The following is an 18623-nucleotide window of genomic DNA, read 5'->3' on the forward strand; positions in this document are numbered from 1 at the left end:
CAAAACTTTTCAATAGTAAATACTACAGTTACTATCATGGTCCATGGTTGGATGAATCTAAGGATTCGGAGGAACCTAAGGTATGGAGAGCTGACTATAAATTATACAAGGATTAATCCTGCCTTGTTCATGGGTCACTTTGCTTCAATAAGAAAGTATAAAAAGAAAACCCCAGAAAATAACAAGTGGTGGTGAAGATGTGCAAATATGGGATCCCTTGTTCACTGATGGTGGGAATGGAAAATGATGTAGTCACTTCGGAAAACAGTATCATGGTTCCTCAAAATATTACACAGAGAATTACTGTATGATCCAGCAATTCTGCTTCTGGGTATACATCTAAAAGGATTGAAAGTGGTATCTCATAGAGGTATTTGTACACCCATGTTCATAGCAACATTATTCACAATAATCAAGAGGTGGAAGCAACCCAAGTGTCAGTGAACAGATGACCGGATAAACAAAATGTGGTAAATACATGCAGCAGAATATTATCCAGGGTAATAAAGAAAGGCAATCCTGTCACATGCTACAACATGCATGAACCATGGGGACATTACTCTAAGTAGAACAGGCCAGTTACAAAGGGACAAATATTGTATGATTCCACTTAAATGATGTAGTATACCTAGAGTAGTCAGATTCACAGAAAGTAGAATGGGGGTTGCCAAGGGCAGAGGGAAGAGGGGATTGGGAAGCTGTTCTCTAATGCATGTAGAGTTTCAGTTTTGCAAGATGAAAAAGAGTTCTGGAGATTGGTTGCACACCAGTGTGAATATACTTAACACTCAGTTCAGTTCAGTTCAGTCGCTCAGTCATATCCGACTCTTTGCGACCCCATGAATCGCAGCACGCAAGGCCTCTCTGTCCATCACCAACTCCCGGAGTTTACCCAAACCCATGTCCATAGAGTTAGTGATGCCATCCAACCATCTCATCCTCTGTCGTCCCCTTCTTCTCCCGCCCCCAATCCTTCCCAGCATCAGGGTCTTTTCCAATGAGTCAACTCTTCGCATGAGGTGGCCAAAGTATTGGAGTTTCAGCTTCAACATCAGTCCTTCCAATGAACACCCAGGACTCATCTCCTTTAGGACAGAGTGATTGGATCTCCTTGCAGTCCAAGGGACTCTCAAGAGTCTTCTCCAACACCACAGTTCAAAAGCATCAATTCTGCGGCGCTCAGCTTGCTTCACCGTCCAACTCTCACATCCATACATGATTACTGGAAAAACCATAGCCTTGACTAGACGAACCTTTGTTGGCAAAGTAATGTCTCTGCTTTTAAATATGCTATCTAGGTTGGCCATAACCTTCCTTCCAAGGAGTAAGCGTCTTTTAATTTCATGGCTGCAATCACCATCTGCAGTGATTTTGGAGCCCAAAAAAATAAAGTCTGACACTGTTTCCACTGTTTCCCCATCTATTTCCCATGAAGTGATGGGACCAGATGTCATGATCTTAGTTTTCTGAACGTTGAGTTTTAAGCCAACTTTTTCACCCTCCTCTTTCACTTTCATCAAGAGGCTCTTTAGTTCTTCTTCGCTTTCTGCCATAAGCGTGGTGTCATCTGCATATCTGAGGTTATTGATATTTCTCCCAGCAATCTTGATTCCAGCTTGTGTTTCTTCCAGCCCAGCGTTTCTCATGATGTACTCTGCATATAAGTTAAATAAGCAGTACTTAACACTGCTGCTGCTAAGTCGCTTCAGTCGTGTCCGACTCTGCGACCCCATAGACGGCAGCCCACCAGGCTCCGCCGTCCCTGGGATTCTCCAGGCAAGAACACCGGAGTGGGTTGCCGTTTCCTTCTCCAGTGCATGAAAGGGAAAAGTGAAAGTGAAGTCGCTCAGTCCTCCGACTCTTAGCGACCCCATGGACTGTAGCCTACCAGGCTCCTCCGTCCATGGGATTTTCCAGGCAGGAGTACTGGAGTGGGGTGCCATTGCCTTCTCCGGAACTTAACACTACTGAACTGTATACTTAGAAGTGATTAAGAGGGAACTTCCCACTTCCCTAGTGGAGCACTAGATATAAGAATCTACCTGTCAATGCAAGAGACATGGGTTCCTTCCCTGGTTCAGGAAGATTGCACATGACGTGGGGCAACTAAGCCTGTGTGCCACAGCTACTGAAGCCCTGAGATGCCACTGCAATGAGAAGCCCACACACCATGAGGAACAGTAACCTCCACTCACTACAACCAGCTAATGCCTGTGCAAAGCAATGAAGACCCAATGCAGTCAAACATACATAAATAAATAATTTTTAAAAATGATTCAGATGATAATTTTTATGTTACAAATATTTTAAGCATAATTAAAATAATAATAATTTGACTTTTATTTTTTTTTAGAAGAGACACAATTCCTCCACCAACATTCCCAGATCTAGCTGGGCAGAGAGACAGGAGCATGGCCACACAACATAACGCCTGGCATATAACAGGTGCCCAGTGACGATTTGTTGAATACTTGGTGGAAAGGACTACAAAGAAGGGAGGTATTACAGGGAAGCACAGAAGAGGCATTTTGCTCAGGGTTGAAGAGGGGTGCGTTATGGAGAAAAGGTCATTTGAGCCGTATTCTCAAACAGTGGGTTTGACCAAACCAGACAATTCTGGCTATCACATCAGTTCTAGGACTTTGGGGAAACTCCCTTTGAGCCTCAGTTTCCTCATGTGTAAAAAGGCAAAAATACCAACACCATAGAAGATTAAATGAGGGAATGTCAATAGGCTAAGAATAACTGGCACATAATACACACTCATTTAATGGTAACTTCCAGTATTGTTGTTATTGTTACCATCATCATTGTCATTGTCATTATTATATTTTGGCCCTGTTTTGACAATATGTGTGTGCTCAGTTGCTCAGTCGTGTCCGACTCTTTGCGACCCCATGGACTCTAGCCCGTCAGGCTCCTCTGTCCATGGGATTTTACAGGCAAGAATACTGGAGGAGGTAGCCTTCTCTTCTCCAGGGGATCTTCCTGACCCAGGGATCGAACCTGTGGCTTTTGTGTCTCCTGAATTGGCAGGCAGATTCTTTACCACTGTGCCACCTGGGAAGCCCGTTTGGACAGGGGTAAGTTAAAGCTAAAAAGATAGGTCAGGGTCAGATTACAAAGGGCCTGGGGAGCCAAAAGTTTGGTCATATTTTTCTAGCCATAAGCCTTGGAAGACTTTTGAGATAGAGAATTTCTGAGTTGTTAAAAATGTATTTGCATGCAGTTAATTTTATATGTTTACCTTATTTACCTAGGCTGGATGTATGGGCTTCTAGGCCCATCCCATCTGGTTTCAATGCAGTGTTTATGTTTCAAAGGGACATTAAATACCAGTTAATTAGGAGAGGTCTGGGAGAAAAGCCCTAACTTTAAAAAATCAGGAGTAGAGGACCCAGAGAGGAGGATGGTAATACTATAGCCAGAAGAAAAAAAAACTTACTGTAAAATTGACCATGTGGGCACTACCCAATTTTCTAGGTGAACAGATACGGTAACCTGCAATGCTTAAGAATGTGGCCTTGTTAAAGATGTATTTTACCCTCCAGTACTTTGTGTTGTGGAATATGTCAGTGTGCATGTTTACGTGGGGAAGCAATTAGGTAGATCTGCTTAGAAGTGCTCTTCTGAGCTAGGCCAGTCTATGGCAGAGATTGTTCATTGTCCTACAAATTTATTCTCTCTTCTTCTTTAATGATGGAACTCTCAACTTTTAGCTGGGCGTGTTGGTACCAAGAATAAAGACTACATTTCCTAGAATCACTTGCAGTTTATTGTGTCCACGAGATGAAGTCTGGCCACTGGGAAATAAGAGGAAGTGGCTTGTGTGACTTTCTGAAAGTATATTCAAAGAAAAAGGGTGAAACTTTTTTATTCCTCCATTTTGTTGGCTGGACTTTAGATGTGATGGCTGGAGCTCAAGCAGGCTTCTGGGAGTTTAAGCAGCTCAAGTCCTGTGCAGAGGAGAATGAAGCACAACGGAAGGATCCTATACCATGGAGTACCATACCAGTCTGGATAGCTGACTTACTGTCTTCATTTATATGGATAAAGAATGTACTTTTTTTTGGCTGCAACCACTTCAGAAAACAGGTATCACCTGGTAAAGTTAAACATTGCATACCCCATGACTCAGCAATTCCTCTTAAATATAGACGAGATTTGCGCATGTGCCTCGGAGAAGGCACTGGCGACCCACTCTGGTGCTCTTGCCTGGAAAATCCCATGGACAGAGGAGCCTGGTAGGCTGCAGTCCATGGGGTCGCTGAGAGTCAGACACGACTGAGCGACTTCACTTTCATGCATTGGAGAAGGAAATGGCAACCCACTCCAGTGTTCTTGCCTGGAGAATCCCAGGGACTGGGGAGCCCAGTGGGCTCCCGTCTATGGGGTCGAACAGAATAGGACACGACTGACGTGACTTAACAGCAGCAGCAGCAGCAGCAGCGCGTGTGCCTTAATACCATAAGAGTTACATACACCAGCATTGCTAGTATCACCAAAGACTCGACACAGTCCTAATGACTATCACTAGAAGAAAGCCAAGTAAATGGGGGGCTGCGTTTATACAATAAAATGGACCACACAGCAGTGAGAAGGAATGAACCATGACAGCATGGGCAAAACTCCAAAATACAGGCACACCACAAAAGAAAATGTGCCAGTGTGGGACACTCAAAACCAGGTCACTCTAGACAATGTGTTGTCTAGTGGTATATGCATTCATACGGGCTTCCCAGGTGCCTCAGTGGTAAAGAATCTGCCTGCCAATCCAGGAGATGCGGGTTCAATCCCTGGGTTGGGAAGATCCTCTGGAGGAGAAAATGGCAACTCACTCTAGTATTCTTGCCTGGAGAATCCCTTGGACAGAGAAACCTGACGGGCCACAGTCCATGGGATCCCAAAGAGTTGGACATGACTTAGCAACTGAGCGGGCACGTATATGCATTCACAGTTCAGTGATAAAGAAAAGCAAGAAAATGGTTCACACCAGATTCAGAACAGAGTTTGGATGCGAGTGAAGAGAGAGGGGTGATGGGCTACCATGAGGGGAACACAGGAGCTCAAGCTTCTGCATTCAGGCTTCTGGGATTCTAGCAAGGTTCTATTTCATAATTCTACTGGGGAGCTGGAGAAGGGGTGACGATGCTGGTGTGTGCTTTGGAATCATTTAAACCATACACGTGCACATTCTGCTGTCTTCTCTACGCAGGAGAGACAGGAAGGGAGGAAGAGTTAAGATTCTGTTTTGACAGTACAGGGGAGAGAGTATGAATATCTTTCCTCCTCTTCCTTCCCCAGCGGCAATAATGACTCATTCCATCACCATTTAGCACTTACTCCATTCTGCTCAAATTACTGTTAGCTGTTAACACGTCTGTCTCTCTTTGTCATTAATTTATTCATTCAGCTGACAATTACTGAAAGTCTCCAAAGTGTCAGCCGGAGGGAGTGGGTGACAGGAGGGAGTTAACCAATAAAAATGAGCAAACTGGGTTTCTTTCCTCCCATAGCGTAGAGTCTCGTTGGGGAGAAAGATCTTCAACAATGAGGTCTCATTTGGTCCTGTGCCTCCAGGGCCTGGGTTCTGATAAAAATGGCAGCACTGGAGCTGAGGGGAGGGGGAGGGGAGGGTGTGTGTGCCCTGCCTGCAACTCTGCAGCCTCTCCACCCGCCCAGCACAGTGCTCAGCGGATGTTGGTAGGGTGGGTATGCAAGTTAGCATGAAGCTCTTTAGGCTAAAACACAAGCTATGTCAAGTAGGAAGGGACTTCAGAGAGGCCCACTTTGGGTTCACTGTTTCCTAGACTATAGAGGGGATTCACTTAGGGTGCTGGTTGAAAATTCAGGTCCTTAGGCCTCTGCCCTGGAGGGTCTGGCCTTGCAGGTTCTGGACTGGAGCCCAGGAACCTGGATGTCAAAATCACTGCTCTGGTGTCACACGTATTGTCCGGTGAGATGTACATTATTCTCTCTTTGGAATGTACGATGTGTTTCCCTCTTTGGGAGGCCCTGAAGTGACTGGTGGGGGATTAGCAGGGAGGCCTCCTCATTCTCAAAAAAGTGAGATGGAGAAGGTCTTCATTTCAGTTCTCTTGGTATTTCTCTTGGGTTGACAAATGTTTGTGGAACCAACATTAGTAAACGAGAGAGAACCTAGCCTTTCTTTGAAATGTAAATGAATCTTGCTCTCAACTTTAGAACACCCTAAAGATTCTTCTATTAGCATCTGTGTTCATTTGCAGACATTCAGGAGCAGTAGAGTGAAGGGGTGCAGGATTTACCTCCAGACCTGGGCCCTCATCGCTCTTCTCCTACTTACTACCTGTGTGACCTTGAGCACATCATTTGACTTCTCTGTGACTCATTTCTCCATTCGAAGTACCTACTTCACAGGGTTTTTCTGAGGATGAATACAGTCCACACATGGCATCATGCTAACAAGAATGGTAACTATTACTATTGTGTTTTTCTGGCTTTTGTCTTGCGGTGAGAAGGTGGGGCCAGCCTTGGGTAGAGCCAACCTCAGGAAAGAAGGAATTCCTCTGGAGTCAACTGGCTTCCCCGAATAAAAGAGACTCAGAGAGGCTGGGTGGGGCACCCTGAAACCAAAGAGGAAAACTCCCTCCAGAGAGCAGAGCTCTGTGTACAGGCCATGACTGGCTTTCCCTGGTTGGGAAGTTTCTATGGCTCCTGGCAGCTTGGTGCTGCATGGACTTTTGCTCTCTTCTGTCAGCTTCAGTTTCACCAGAGGCATAAGCTGACACCTGTGGGACTCCTACAAGGGCTCACGTGCTTGCTTTCAGAGTCTGGGAGTCAGAGGGGAGAAACTGAAGAGAGAGGACTGGTTTCACAGAGACCTCCAGAGGAAAGGACCTTGGGTAAGCAGGCAGTTTTCCCACCTGGGTTTCAGGTTCTTCCCTTGAGAACAGTGAAGGAACTGGATGTGTGGATGTACCTCCATGTGCACAGAACAAGAAGGGAGTGGGGTATGTGGCTGCTGAATGGAGATCAGAGGTGACCCAAGGAGGCTTATCAGGAGGCTCCCCAACAACCCAAGGCAGTTTCATCCCCCAAGATTCATGCCCCAAATTACTATCCTAGGCTTACAAGTAAGCAAACAGAGTCACTAAGAAATTCAACAATTAGGAAGTGTGGAAAGAAACAAAGATAACTCAGATGAGAATAAGCAAAGGCTATATACTCTGAGTTTGCTATAGCAAGTGAGTCAGCCACTATCGCTTGCTTTTGATATGACAAAAAGAGATAAAGTTTTATAGTGGAAAAAGGGGAAGACTTCAGGTATGCTCTGATTGGAGGCTGTTGGCATGGGGTGCATTAACTAGTAGACATCCTGTGTAGGGTTTCCCTGGTGGCACGTGGTAAAGAACCTGCCTGCCAATGCAGGAGCTGTAAGAGATGAGGGTTCAGTTCCTGGGTTGGGAAGATCCCCTGGAGGAGGACATGGCAACCCACTCCAGTATTCTTGCCTGGAAAATCCCATGGACAGAGGAGCCTGATGGGCTATGGCCTATAGGGTGGCAAAGGGTTGGACATGACTGAAGTGACTTAACACACACACATATCCTATGTAATTGGTTAGGGGAGCATATTTGGCTTTCTCTTGTTGGTGCGAAGTTATAAGTAGATACCAAATTAGGGAAGTAGTCAGTTATTAAGTCCTGACTTTTTGAGGCTGATTGCTAGAGGGGTCGGAGAAGGCAATGGCACCCCACTCCAGTACTCTTGTCTGGAAAATCCCATGGACGGAGGAGCCTGGTAGGCTGTAGTCCATGGGGTCGCTAAGAGTCAGACATGACTGAACGACTTCACTTTCACTTTTCACTTTCATGCACTGGAGAAGGAAATGGCAACCCACTCCAGCATTCTTGCCTGGAGAAGCCCAGGGATGGCGGAGCCTGGTGGGCTGCCGTCTATGGGGTCGCACAGAGTCGGACACGACTGAAGCGACTTAGCAGCAGCAGCAGCAGCAGCAGCAGCTAGAGGGGTTGTTGTTTGGTTTCTGCAGACAGATCAGCTGGTTTTCTAAACTGGTTGCTTCAGACTGTGGGTCAGAGTTCTATTTTTATATGTGGTCTGGCCATAGTCCATTTGTACATTCAGTCTCTCAGAGGTCTCCACGGCCTTCCACTTAAGCCATTACCTGTGCTGTCACCTGTTGCCACTGATGCAGGAACACCTTGAGTGTCTATGCTTCCTTAAACAAAGACTCCCACAGAGGGGCTTTCCCACCAAGGAACAACTCCAGTAAAACTGCACAGAGCTGGTAGTTCCCGGCTGGAAACTGAAAGCCAGTGTTCCGTCCCCTCTAACATGCTGTTTCTGACTTGGGTTCATTCTCACCACCTCCAAGAGTCTTACTAGGTCTTGGGTCCATTTGCATCTGATTTACATGTGTCTGCAGACAGGACAGCTATTGATTTCTAGCTTGTTCTGTTCTGTAGTGGCTGGATTTCATTCCTCTGAAGGCAGGGGTAGTTTTTTTTTTTTTTTAATTCACTGAAGTATAGTTTATTTACAGTGTTGTGTTACATTTCTGCTGTACAGTAAAGTGATTCAGTTATATATATTCTCTTCCATTATGGTTTATCACAGGATATTAAATAGAGTTCCCTGTGCTATACATGAGGACTTTGTTGTTTATTCATCCTATATATAATAGTTTGTATCTGCTAATGTTAGACTCCCAATCCTTCCCTCCCCTTGGCAATCACAAGTCTGTTTTCTATGTCTGTGACTATTTCTGTTTCATAGATATGTTCATTTGTATGGTATTTTAGATTCCATATGTAAATGATATCATTTGGTATTTGTCTGACTTACTTCACTTAGTATGATAATCTCTGGCAATCTATGTCGCTGCCAATGGCATTACTTCATTCTTTTTTATGGATGAGTAATATTCCTTGCATTAAGTGTATTACATCTTCTTTATCCATTCATCTGTTGATGGACATTTAGGTTGTTTCCATGTCTTGCTTATTGTAAATAGTGCTGTTATGAACATACAGGTACGTGTATCTTTTTGAATTATAGTTTTGTCTGGGTATATGCCCAGGAGTAGGACTGTAGGATCATATAGCAACTGTGTTTTCAGTTTTTTGAGGAAACTCCATATTATTTTCCATAGTGACTATACCAATTTATTATACATTCTGACAGGGGTAGTATTGATGCACTGTCCAAAGCTCTTCTGAGGACTTCGCTAGTGGTGCAGGGGATAAGAATCTGCCTATCCATACAGGGGGCATGGGTTTGATCCCTGGTCCAGGAAGATTCCACATACTGTGGAGCAACCAAAGCCCATGCGCCCCAACTACTGAGCCCGTGCTATAGAGCCTGCATGCTGTGACTACTGAGCCTGTGTGTTACCTAGAGTCTATGCTCTGCAGCAAGAGGAGCCACCACCATGAGAAGGCCATGCACCACAATGAAGAGTAGCCCCCACTCACCGCAACTAGAGAAAGCCTGCACACTGCAACCAAGACCCAGTGTAGCCAAAAATAAAGAAATACTTTTTTTTAAAAAAAGCTCTTCTGGAGCTTCTCAGTCACTCTCTTACCCTAGAGACTTTCTCTCTCCTGCAAGATGGGAGACACAGCTAGGAGGGCTGGGAGCGGCCTTGGGTCCCTCCTCTGTAACATGGAGCTGATCGTAGTTCTTATTGCCCATGGGTGTAGGGGGAGGAATTGGGATGGTAGGGAAAGCCTTCAGTACAGGGCCTAGTGTGTACTTAGCACTCAGGAAAGGGGAACTGTCATCTTTGGCTCTTTGAGACAGTGGACCTCTCAGACTGGAGTCCCTGGCTTAGACCGGAAAGATGGAAGTGCTCCATCAGGGCATCCCTGAGCATGGTGATGGGCACCAGAAGCAGGTGGGCTCCTTTCTAAGGTTCTCAAGTGCGTTGAATCTCTGATCTCACTCAGAATTTTGCCCTGTCCTGACACTCCAGGCAAGCTTCATTACTAGGTATGAGCCACTCTCCAATTACTTGTTTTAAAATCTTAGGGCACTTGCCTCTGAGTTTTCCTGAACTAAGAGCAAAAGCAGTCTGGAAGAAAAATGTCTTCACGATTTGAGATGCTACCAAGAGCCAAGCTGAAGCCAGCGTTTTTCTAAACAGGTGTAGTTCACTGCATCATCATAACATTCCTAAAGAGCTGTGTGAAACGTGGTGTTTTCATAAATAGAATTCCGTTTTTGGCATCCCAGGGGAGTTCATTCTTTTAAGGAATTCTTCAAGGAAATCCTTTGAAATGTCACATCTCAGATGTTGGGCCACCTGCAATTTCCAGGGTGTAATGATGAAAGGATCCTGGGAAGTCTTGCTTCTCCACTCACACCACACTCACGCTGAAACAGCCCCACTCCTGCTCACAATGACCTTACTCTTGCTGTGCATGTGCGCACACAGGCACATACTCCCTCTCGAAGGCAGCCTTGCTTACCTCTGAGGGGGCTGCATACAGGGAGCAGACACCAGGATCTGTTTCTTCTCCAGGGAACAGCTGTCTTTCACCCACTGGGACAGAAAGTCCAGGGTCAAGAGGCCCCAGGGGTCCCAGGTCACTCAGCCTGCAGAGAAGGCCCGGTTTCTAAGTATCTTCCTTTGAAAACTTCCCCACCAATTGCCGTTGGAGGACTGGATTCTGTTTTCCAAAGACACCACAAAAAATTACCCCCAAAGTAAGTCCTGGTGGAGAAGCAGGTTTCCGTTGGTACATATAACTGTTTTTTGAGTGCCTACCAGGGGGCAGGCACTCTGGCAGGGACTGGGGATTCTACAGCAGATAGTGGATATTGTTTCTGTCCCAGAAGAGCGCATAGTCTTTGAGGATCATTAGTCTTCTGCTGCCATAACAACATTGCTACAAACTTTAAAACAACCTACATCTAAGATCTCACAGCTCTGTGGGGTCCAAGGTCCAGACAGCTGGACTGGTTTTCTCCACCCAGGGTCTCGCCAGGGTAAAAGTCAAGGTGTTGTCCAGGTGGGCTCTAATCGGTCGGTCATGGGAAGAATTCACTTCCAGGCTCATTCAGATTGTTGGCAGAACCTAGTTTCTTGCTATCGCAAGACTGCTATCCCTATTATTTTGCCAGCTGGGGACCACCTTTCATTCCTAGACCCTCTCTCTGCCCCCTTTGCATGCAGACTCCTACAGCTCAGCTGGCAATGGCATGTCATATCCTTCTTACGCTTGGAATCTCTCCAATTTCCCCTTCTGTTGCCTCCAGCCTGAGAAAATCCTCTGCTTTGATTAGATTGGGATAATTTAGGCTGTGCTCTCGATTTCAAAGTCTGTCACTTTAGCCACATCTGCTCAGTCCCTTCGGAGAAGGCAATGGCAACCCACTCCAGTACTCTTGTCTGGAAAATCCCATGGACAGAGGAGCCTGGTAGGCTGTAGTCCATGGGGTCGCTAAGAGTCAGACATGACTGAGCGACTTCACTTTCACTTTTCACTTTAATGCATTGGAGAAGGAAATGGCAACCCACTCCAGTGTTCTTGCCTGGAGAATCCTAGGGACAGGGGAGCCTGGTGGGCTGCCATCTATGGGGTCGCACAGAGTCAGACACGACTGAAGTGACTTAGCAGCAGCAGCAGCTCAGTCCCTTCAGCTGTGGAACATAATATATTTCATACTTAGAGGCTCTGAGGACTAGGGCATGGACATCTTTGTGAGGGTGCATTCTGAGTACCAAGGGGATAGAGAGAAGTAAACTGGCAGTTTTGAGGATGCACATATATGTTTGGGCACTTAGTCATGTCTGACTCTTTGTGATCCCATGGACTGTAGCCTGCCAGGCTCCTCTGTCCATGCGATTCTCCAGGCAGGAATACTGGAGTGGGTTTCCATTTCCTCTTCCAGGGTATCTGCCTGATCCAGGGATTGAACCTGCATCTTCTGCACTGGCAGGCAGATTCTTTACCACTGAGTCAACTGGGAAGCAATTTTGAGGATGAGTGTTGATAAATGTTAATAAAGGGGAGGTAAAAAGTTGCAGTGTAGCTAGGAGCAGAAACATCTAGCCCTTTCCAGAGGAAGTCAGGAAGGCAAGTAAAGCATGTTACCTTCCTAAAGCTGGTAACATCTAGGTTGAAATGTGAAGAATCAACTCTGAATCAAAGGGTTAAAATTCTCGGTAAGACTGTGCTTGCAGAAACCTGGAGTGGGGTCTTGTGAGCCAAGGACGTATGCAGGACAGGGCAGGGCAATGCAGGAGAGGATGGGGTCCTGGTGCTTAGCCCTCCAGGGGTGGTGGCTCTGCCTGGAGCTCCCAGCCTGCCCCCTACCTGCAGATATGACCCTCTCTTGGTGCTCAGTCACTCAGTCATGTCCAGCTCTTTGCAGCCCCACAGACTATAGCCTGCCAGGCTCCTCTGCCTGTGGAATTTTCCAAGCAAGAATACAACCTCTCTTATGATGCTTCTGATGCTGCTCCTTTTTCAGATGCTCTCTTTCCTCATCTTTCCTTTTTTTTTTTTTTAAGCAGATATTATTTTTTGAAGCAGGGCCTTAGTGTACAACTCTTTTGTTCATTCATTCATTCATTCATTCATTCATTCTGTTCACTTATTAATTAAAAAGTACCAGTTGAGCACCCACCAACACATGCCAGGCGTTGTGGGAGGTGAATAGAGCAGAGAACAACAGAGAAAGGGCCCCTTCCTCACCTGTCCTCTGAATAGAAGTGAAATAGATGTCTTTCTGCTGGAGCCCACACCATTCTTTCAGAAACCTAAAAACAACTGCTGAAAACCTGTTGCTACATGCTACAGGGAGTCTTTCCTCTCAGACAGATGAGACAGTGGAAGCCAAAAGAACAGTGCACCTGCCATTGACTGAGCATTAACCCTTTTGATATAATTCTTGACACTATCCCTCATCGATGGATGAAGAGACTGAGGCACAAAGATGTTTATCCAGTGTCACCCAGCTAATAGGTTTCCCAGGTGGCTCAGTGGTAAAGAATGTGCCAGCAATGCAGGAGACCCAGGTTCGATCCATGGGTTAGGAAGATTTGCCTGGAGGAGGAAATGGCAACCCACTCCAGTATTCTTACCTGGGAAATTCCATTGACAAAAAAGCCTGGCAGGCTACCGTCCACGGGGGTCACAAAAGAGTCAGACATGACTTAATGACTGAACAACAACAACCCAGCTAATAAGGTGCAAAGCCATTCTATAAGTCAGGCATTCTAGGGACTTCCCTGGTGGCCCAATGGCTAAGACTCCATGTTCCCAATGCAGAGGGCCCAGGTTTGATCCTTGGTCAGGGAACTAGATCCCACATACCACAACTAAGAATTTGCATGCCATAGCTAAAACCTGGTGCAGCCAAGTAAATATTAAAAAAGTAAATAAATCAGGCATTCCAACTGCTGTAGTTGCCTGATCAAGCACTACATTATGGGGTTCATATGCCTGCCACATACTGAGGGCTTCGTGTAAGTCCTATCACTGAATACTCCTAGTAACTCCACCAAAGGGGGATGTTCAGTCCCAAGGTTGAGAGGCAGAAATGGAGGCTCAGAAACGTTAAGTAACTAGCCCAGGGATATCTAGGGAGTGAGTGTCAGCACTGGGATCTGAGCTCAAGTCTGTCCTGCTCCAGAGTGAAGGAAAGGCCTTGGGGTGGTGTCAGGAGATCCAAGTGGGGGGAGCAGTTCTCTAGGGGGAATTGTTCTCAGAAGTCAGATTGCAAAGTGCCAACCGAGGGATATGGGGTCCGTGAGCATGTGGAGGTTCTGTTGTCAGGCACTGGTTCTTTCCTGAGGACACAAGAGAGGGAAGGGCCCCTTTGAGAATGGGGAGACTTAGGCCTATTTGTTGACAAAGGGAAGGGAGGCTATTTGTGTGTGTCTGTGTGCAGGGAGGGGGTGCAAATATTCTCTCCAGAGTCTGGAGGGCTGTTGTCAAGGAGGAGAGACCCTCTTCCTCTTAAGATCAGAAGGAAGAAAGGTCTGCAAATCTATAAATTCTTAGGCAGAAGAAGAGCACGGAGACCAGGTGATGTGTAAAATGGGGACGCCCATCTTTGTCCACTGTGACGAGACTGTATTAGTTTCCTGGAGCTGCAGTACTAAGTTACCACAAACTGTTGTTGTTCAGTTGCTCAGTCATGTTCGACTCTGTTCTACCCCATGGACTCTAGCCCTCCAGGCTCCTCTGTCAGTGGGATTCTCCAGGCAAGGATACTGGAGTGGGTTACCACAAACTGTTGGGGGAGCTTAAAATGGTAGATACTTACTAGCTCACAGTTCTGGAGGCTGAAGGTCAGAAATAGGGGTGCTGGCAGAATTGGTTCCTTCTGGGAAGTTCTGCAGGAAAGACTGTTTCAGGCCTCTTTCCCCAGCTTCTGGAGATTTCTGGCAATCCTTGGCGTTGCTTGCCTTGTAGTTATAGCACTCCAACCTCTGCCTCTGTCTTCACATGGTATTCTTGTGTGTGTCTGTGTCCAAATTTCCCTCTTCTCTAAGAACATTAGGCTCTGAATTAGGGTCCCCCTAATCCAGCAACCCACTCCTGTAGTCTTACTTGGGAAATCCCAGGGACAGAGGAGCCAGATGGGCTACAGTCTATGGGGTCACAAAAGAGTTGGACACAACTGAGCGACTAAACAACAACAATCCAATATGACCTCATTTTAAAAGTATTTATTTATTTGACTGTGTCAGGCCTTAGTTGTGGGAGCTCTGTTGTGTCATGTGGGATCTTTCATTGTGACACATGGACTGGAGTGTGGTGCATGGGCTTAGTTGCTCTGCAGCACGTGGGATCTTAGTTCCCTGACCAGGGATCAAACCCATGACCCCTGCATTGCAAGGCAGATTCTTAACCAATGGACCAGCAGGGAAGTCCAATGACCTTGTTTTAATTTGATTACATCTGCAAAGACCTTATTTCCAAATCAGGTCATGTTCACAGGTGCTGGGAGTCAGGGCTCAAACATATTTTTTTTGAAGGGGGGATGACACAATCAACCTAGGGCAGGGCACAAAGGGAATGGTGTGAGGGAAGGTGCCCTAAAGGAGTTAAAATGCTACAGAAATACAAGGTCATATCAAGGTCACTGGCTAAAGAACTCTTAAGGTTGAATATGTTTATAAAGTAAATGATTTCCTCTAGAATTTATGTTTTGCATAAAACCCCAGAGTTTTCAATAAAGGGTCTGCTGAAAGTAGTCATCTATCACTCTGTAGGCCTGGGAGAAAGCACTCATAGCAAATGGACTTCCTCACTGCTTCCTGGGAAAGCTTCCAGGGACACAGCACCCAAGCTCCTCACCTCTTTTTAGGGGTTACTGGAAGACGGTACCTCCCTCCTGCCGTCTCCTACCCAGGCACCCTTTGGATCTAGGACTTAGTCACAGGATGTTCTAACCACAGACCAAATTAGTCTCCAAAACTTCTCCTCTTCTATTCCACTTCCCTCCCAACCCTAGATTTCTAGTTAATCCAGCTAGGAATAGAGCTCCCAGTGTGTCCTGAAGAGTGGATGCCTTTGCAGATGATTTAGGATGTAGGGGAACAGGTGACCAGAAGGGGGAGCCACCTTTCAGGGGCAGGAGTGGGAAGGACAGGGAGGGAGCCTGTCTAGACCCCTGGCACTGGGCAATAGAACAGCCTTCCCATCCCCTAGAACCTTGCTCAGTTATAGAAGCCCAGACTACCTAAGAAGGGAGTCCTCTGAAAAGAGTTGAGTTCCACCATTTTGGGTCCACTTTGGGTCGTGGAGCCCTTAATGAATTCGATGAAAGTTACGGACTTCTCTCCCAGAAAAATACTTATTGTAGACAATTTGTTGTTTGGTCACTCAGTCATGTCTGACTCTTTTGCGACCCCATGGATTGTAGCCTGCTAGGCTCCTCTGTCCATGGAATTCTCCAGGGAAGAATACTGGAATGGGTTAGCCATTTCTTTCTCTAGGGGATCTCCCCGACCCAGGGATTGGACCTGTGTCTCCTGCATTGGCAGGCGGATTCTTTACCACTGAGCCACCAGGGAAGCCCATTGTAGACAATATGTGTCTACAAAAAAGGTTTAGATAATTTCAAAAGCTTCACTGACACCCTTGAGCTTGTTCATATCCCCTGATGGGATACACTCTCCCCCCTCCATCCTGTTTTTCTCAGAGGAGAAAACCAGAGGAGAAAACCGAGAACAGCCAGGGCAATTGATTTGCTTCCACACTGTGTAGCTATTTAAAGGGAAATCCAAAACTGAAGTGCAAACTCTGGTACTTTTGTTCTAATCAGTATACATAGAGTTTGTTTCCACTAAATAAAAGCGACTCCTCCCCCTAAAGAAGCAGCATGGAAGAAAGCTGCTATTGAGGGGAAGCATGGAAGTGGTGGTGCTGGTGGTGGGGGTGACAGCAGAAAAGGCACCTGTGATCCCCAGGGTTTGTAAATGAGCTTCACTCAATGAAACAGAGACATTTGCACCAGCCCTGGGATTTCCACTCTACACTAGCGAGCTGGGATTATTGGAAGTGCTCAGTTGGGAGTCCAGCTTTTAAGGACCTCCTCCTGTGGTCAGGAGGTAAATGGTATGTGTCTGCAAGGGCAGGAGACCTTCTTGGACTTGGAGCCCAAGTGTAGATCCTTTGAGGCCATCAGCAGAGCAAGGCTTCTGCAGCCCATGGATTTACCTTCTCCCGAGACTAGCTGGAATCTGGGGTGACATCTAGGAAGGAGAGCACTTCTCTTGCCAAAAAGATGTGGTGGCTCCACAGCACACCCCACCACTCTCTTGTTCTTCCAGCAACACATCCCTCCGTCTCTGGCCCCAACATCCCACTTCTTTAGACACTGGGGACCAACCCATCTAAAATGCAGGTGAGGCATAGATCCTGATTAACCCGGTTTCAGGGGATAATATTGGGATATTTCTATATAGGGCTTCCCTCCTAGCTCAGTCGGTAAAGAATCTGCCTGCCAGTGCACTGTAGCCCGCCAGGCTCCTCTGTCCCTGGGGCTGTATTCTTGCCTGGAGAATCCCAGGGACAGAAGAGCCTGGCGGGCTACAGTCCATGGGGTCGCAAGAGTCGGACACGACTTAGCGACTAAACCACCACCATTTTCTATATGAGCTACTTGCAGTGAATGGGGATATCTCACAGATTTGGGGGAGGTCTAAATTTGGAGATGGCCAAGTTCAGGGGACATCCCCTCAGTTGTCTCCAGGCTTGATTGTGGAGTATTTCAGATTAGAAAACGCTGGACTGGGGGTGGGGCAGGGTTTTGTTTGGAGGGGGTCTCCAATAGCTTGGGGGCTGGCCATGTGCCTAGCTGAGGGGGCGGGCTGCTTCCCACCGGGCCCCTAACTCCGCGTACTCTACCTCGGGTGGAGCCTGGGCCTCGGAGATCGCGAGGGCCAGCGCGCGCGGTGTCCCCGCCTCCCAGGCGGGCTCGGGGCGGGGAGGTGGGGACCCCTCCCCTTCGCCCATCCCCTCGGGGCCGGCCGCCCGGACTCCAGAAAGGCCGGCCGGGGGAAGGGAGGGGAGAGAAGAGGAGGGCGGAGGGATAGATCGGCGGCGGCGGGGCGCGGGCATGGCGGAGCGGGCGGCTGCCGCGGGGCTCCGGTGAGCCGGGCCGGGGCGCACGGACCGGGTCGCGCCGAGGCGGGCCCTGAGCCGTCGAGGGGGCCTGGCGAACACGACCGGGCCACTTTTCCTCTCGGAGTTGTGATTGTGTTCGGGGGGCGGCGCCGAGGCCGGCGTTTCGGGGCGAGTTTTTTCTCGCGGGGCCGGCGAGAGAGCGGCGCGCACCAAGGGGGAGGGGAGGGGGAGCATGCCCGGCTGGAGCCGGGCCTCGGGGCGCGCCCCGGCCGCCGTCCCCACCTCCGCCTCCTCCTTCTCCTCCTCCGTCTCCTCCTCCTCCTCTTCCAGTCCCGCCGCCGCCGCAGCCAACATGGCTGCGCTCCTGAGCCCGGGAGGCGGCCGCTGCTGAGCGCCGCTCGCCGCCCGGGCCCCCAGCCCGCCCAGGCCCCGGCCCATGGCCCCCGCGGCCTCGCGGCTCCCGGCGCGCTAGGGCGACCGCCAGCGCTCGCCGCCCCGAGGCGCCCGGGTCCCGTCGCCGCCGGCCCGCCAGCCCGCTTGCGCGCGCGCGCCCGCCGGCCTCGGGGAACCCGGGAGCCGTCCGGCCGGGCGGGGCGGGGCGGCCGCCACCATGGAGCCCCAGCGCCGGGAGCTGCTCGCCCAGTGTCAGCAGAGCCTGGCCCAGGCCATGACGGAGGTGGAGGCCGTCCTCGGGCTGCTCGAGGCCGCGGGAGCGCTGAGCCCCGGCGAGCGGCGGCAGCTGGACGAGGAGGCGGGAGGCGCCAAGGCTGAGCTGCTGCTCAAGCTGCTGCTGGCCAAGGAGCGGGACCACTTCCACGACCTGCGGGCGGCGCTGGAGAAGACGCAGCCTCACCTGCTGCCCATCCTCTACCTGAACGGCGTCGTCGGGCCGCCGCAGTCCGCCGAGGGCGCCGGTGAGTGTCAGACCCCTCTGCTCGGCCCCTCGCATCCGCCTTCCGCGACTCCTCTCTCAGGTTCTCCGAGAGGGGAGGTCGCGAGGGCCATTCATCTACCTGGCGCTGGTCGCGGGGA

General features: G+C 48.6%; 1 protein-coding gene across 4 annotated transcripts in view; it reads left to right on the forward strand.

The window, feature by feature from the left end:
• DLG5 (discs large MAGUK scaffold protein 5) overlaps window positions 1-18623 on the forward strand; it is a 156001-nt gene that overhangs the window by 11197 nt on the left and 126181 nt on the right. For 2 of the 4 annotated variants that reach the window (XM_081573828.1, XM_081573829.1), the window contains exons 5-7: window positions 3905-4095; window positions 6249-6452; window positions 6810-6884. In XM_081573828.1, the coding sequence (XP_081429954.1) occupies window positions 6413-6452; window positions 6810-6884 (115 nt within the window). In that variant the 5' untranslated portion in view covers window positions 3905-4095; window positions 6249-6412. Of the gene's footprint in view, window positions 1-3904; window positions 4096-6248; window positions 6453-6809; window positions 6885-17918; window positions 18506-18623 lie in introns of those variants that run through there. The other 2 variants (XM_081573827.1, XM_081573825.1) reach the window with 1 other exon arrangement.

The sequence above is a fragment of the Giraffa tippelskirchi genome, chromosome 2, assembly GCF_054371585.1.
Source record: "Giraffa tippelskirchi isolate mGirTip1 chromosome 2, T2T-mGirTip1v1.2.pri, whole genome shotgun sequence".
NCBI lineage: Eukaryota > Metazoa > Chordata > Mammalia > Artiodactyla > Giraffidae > Giraffa > Giraffa tippelskirchi.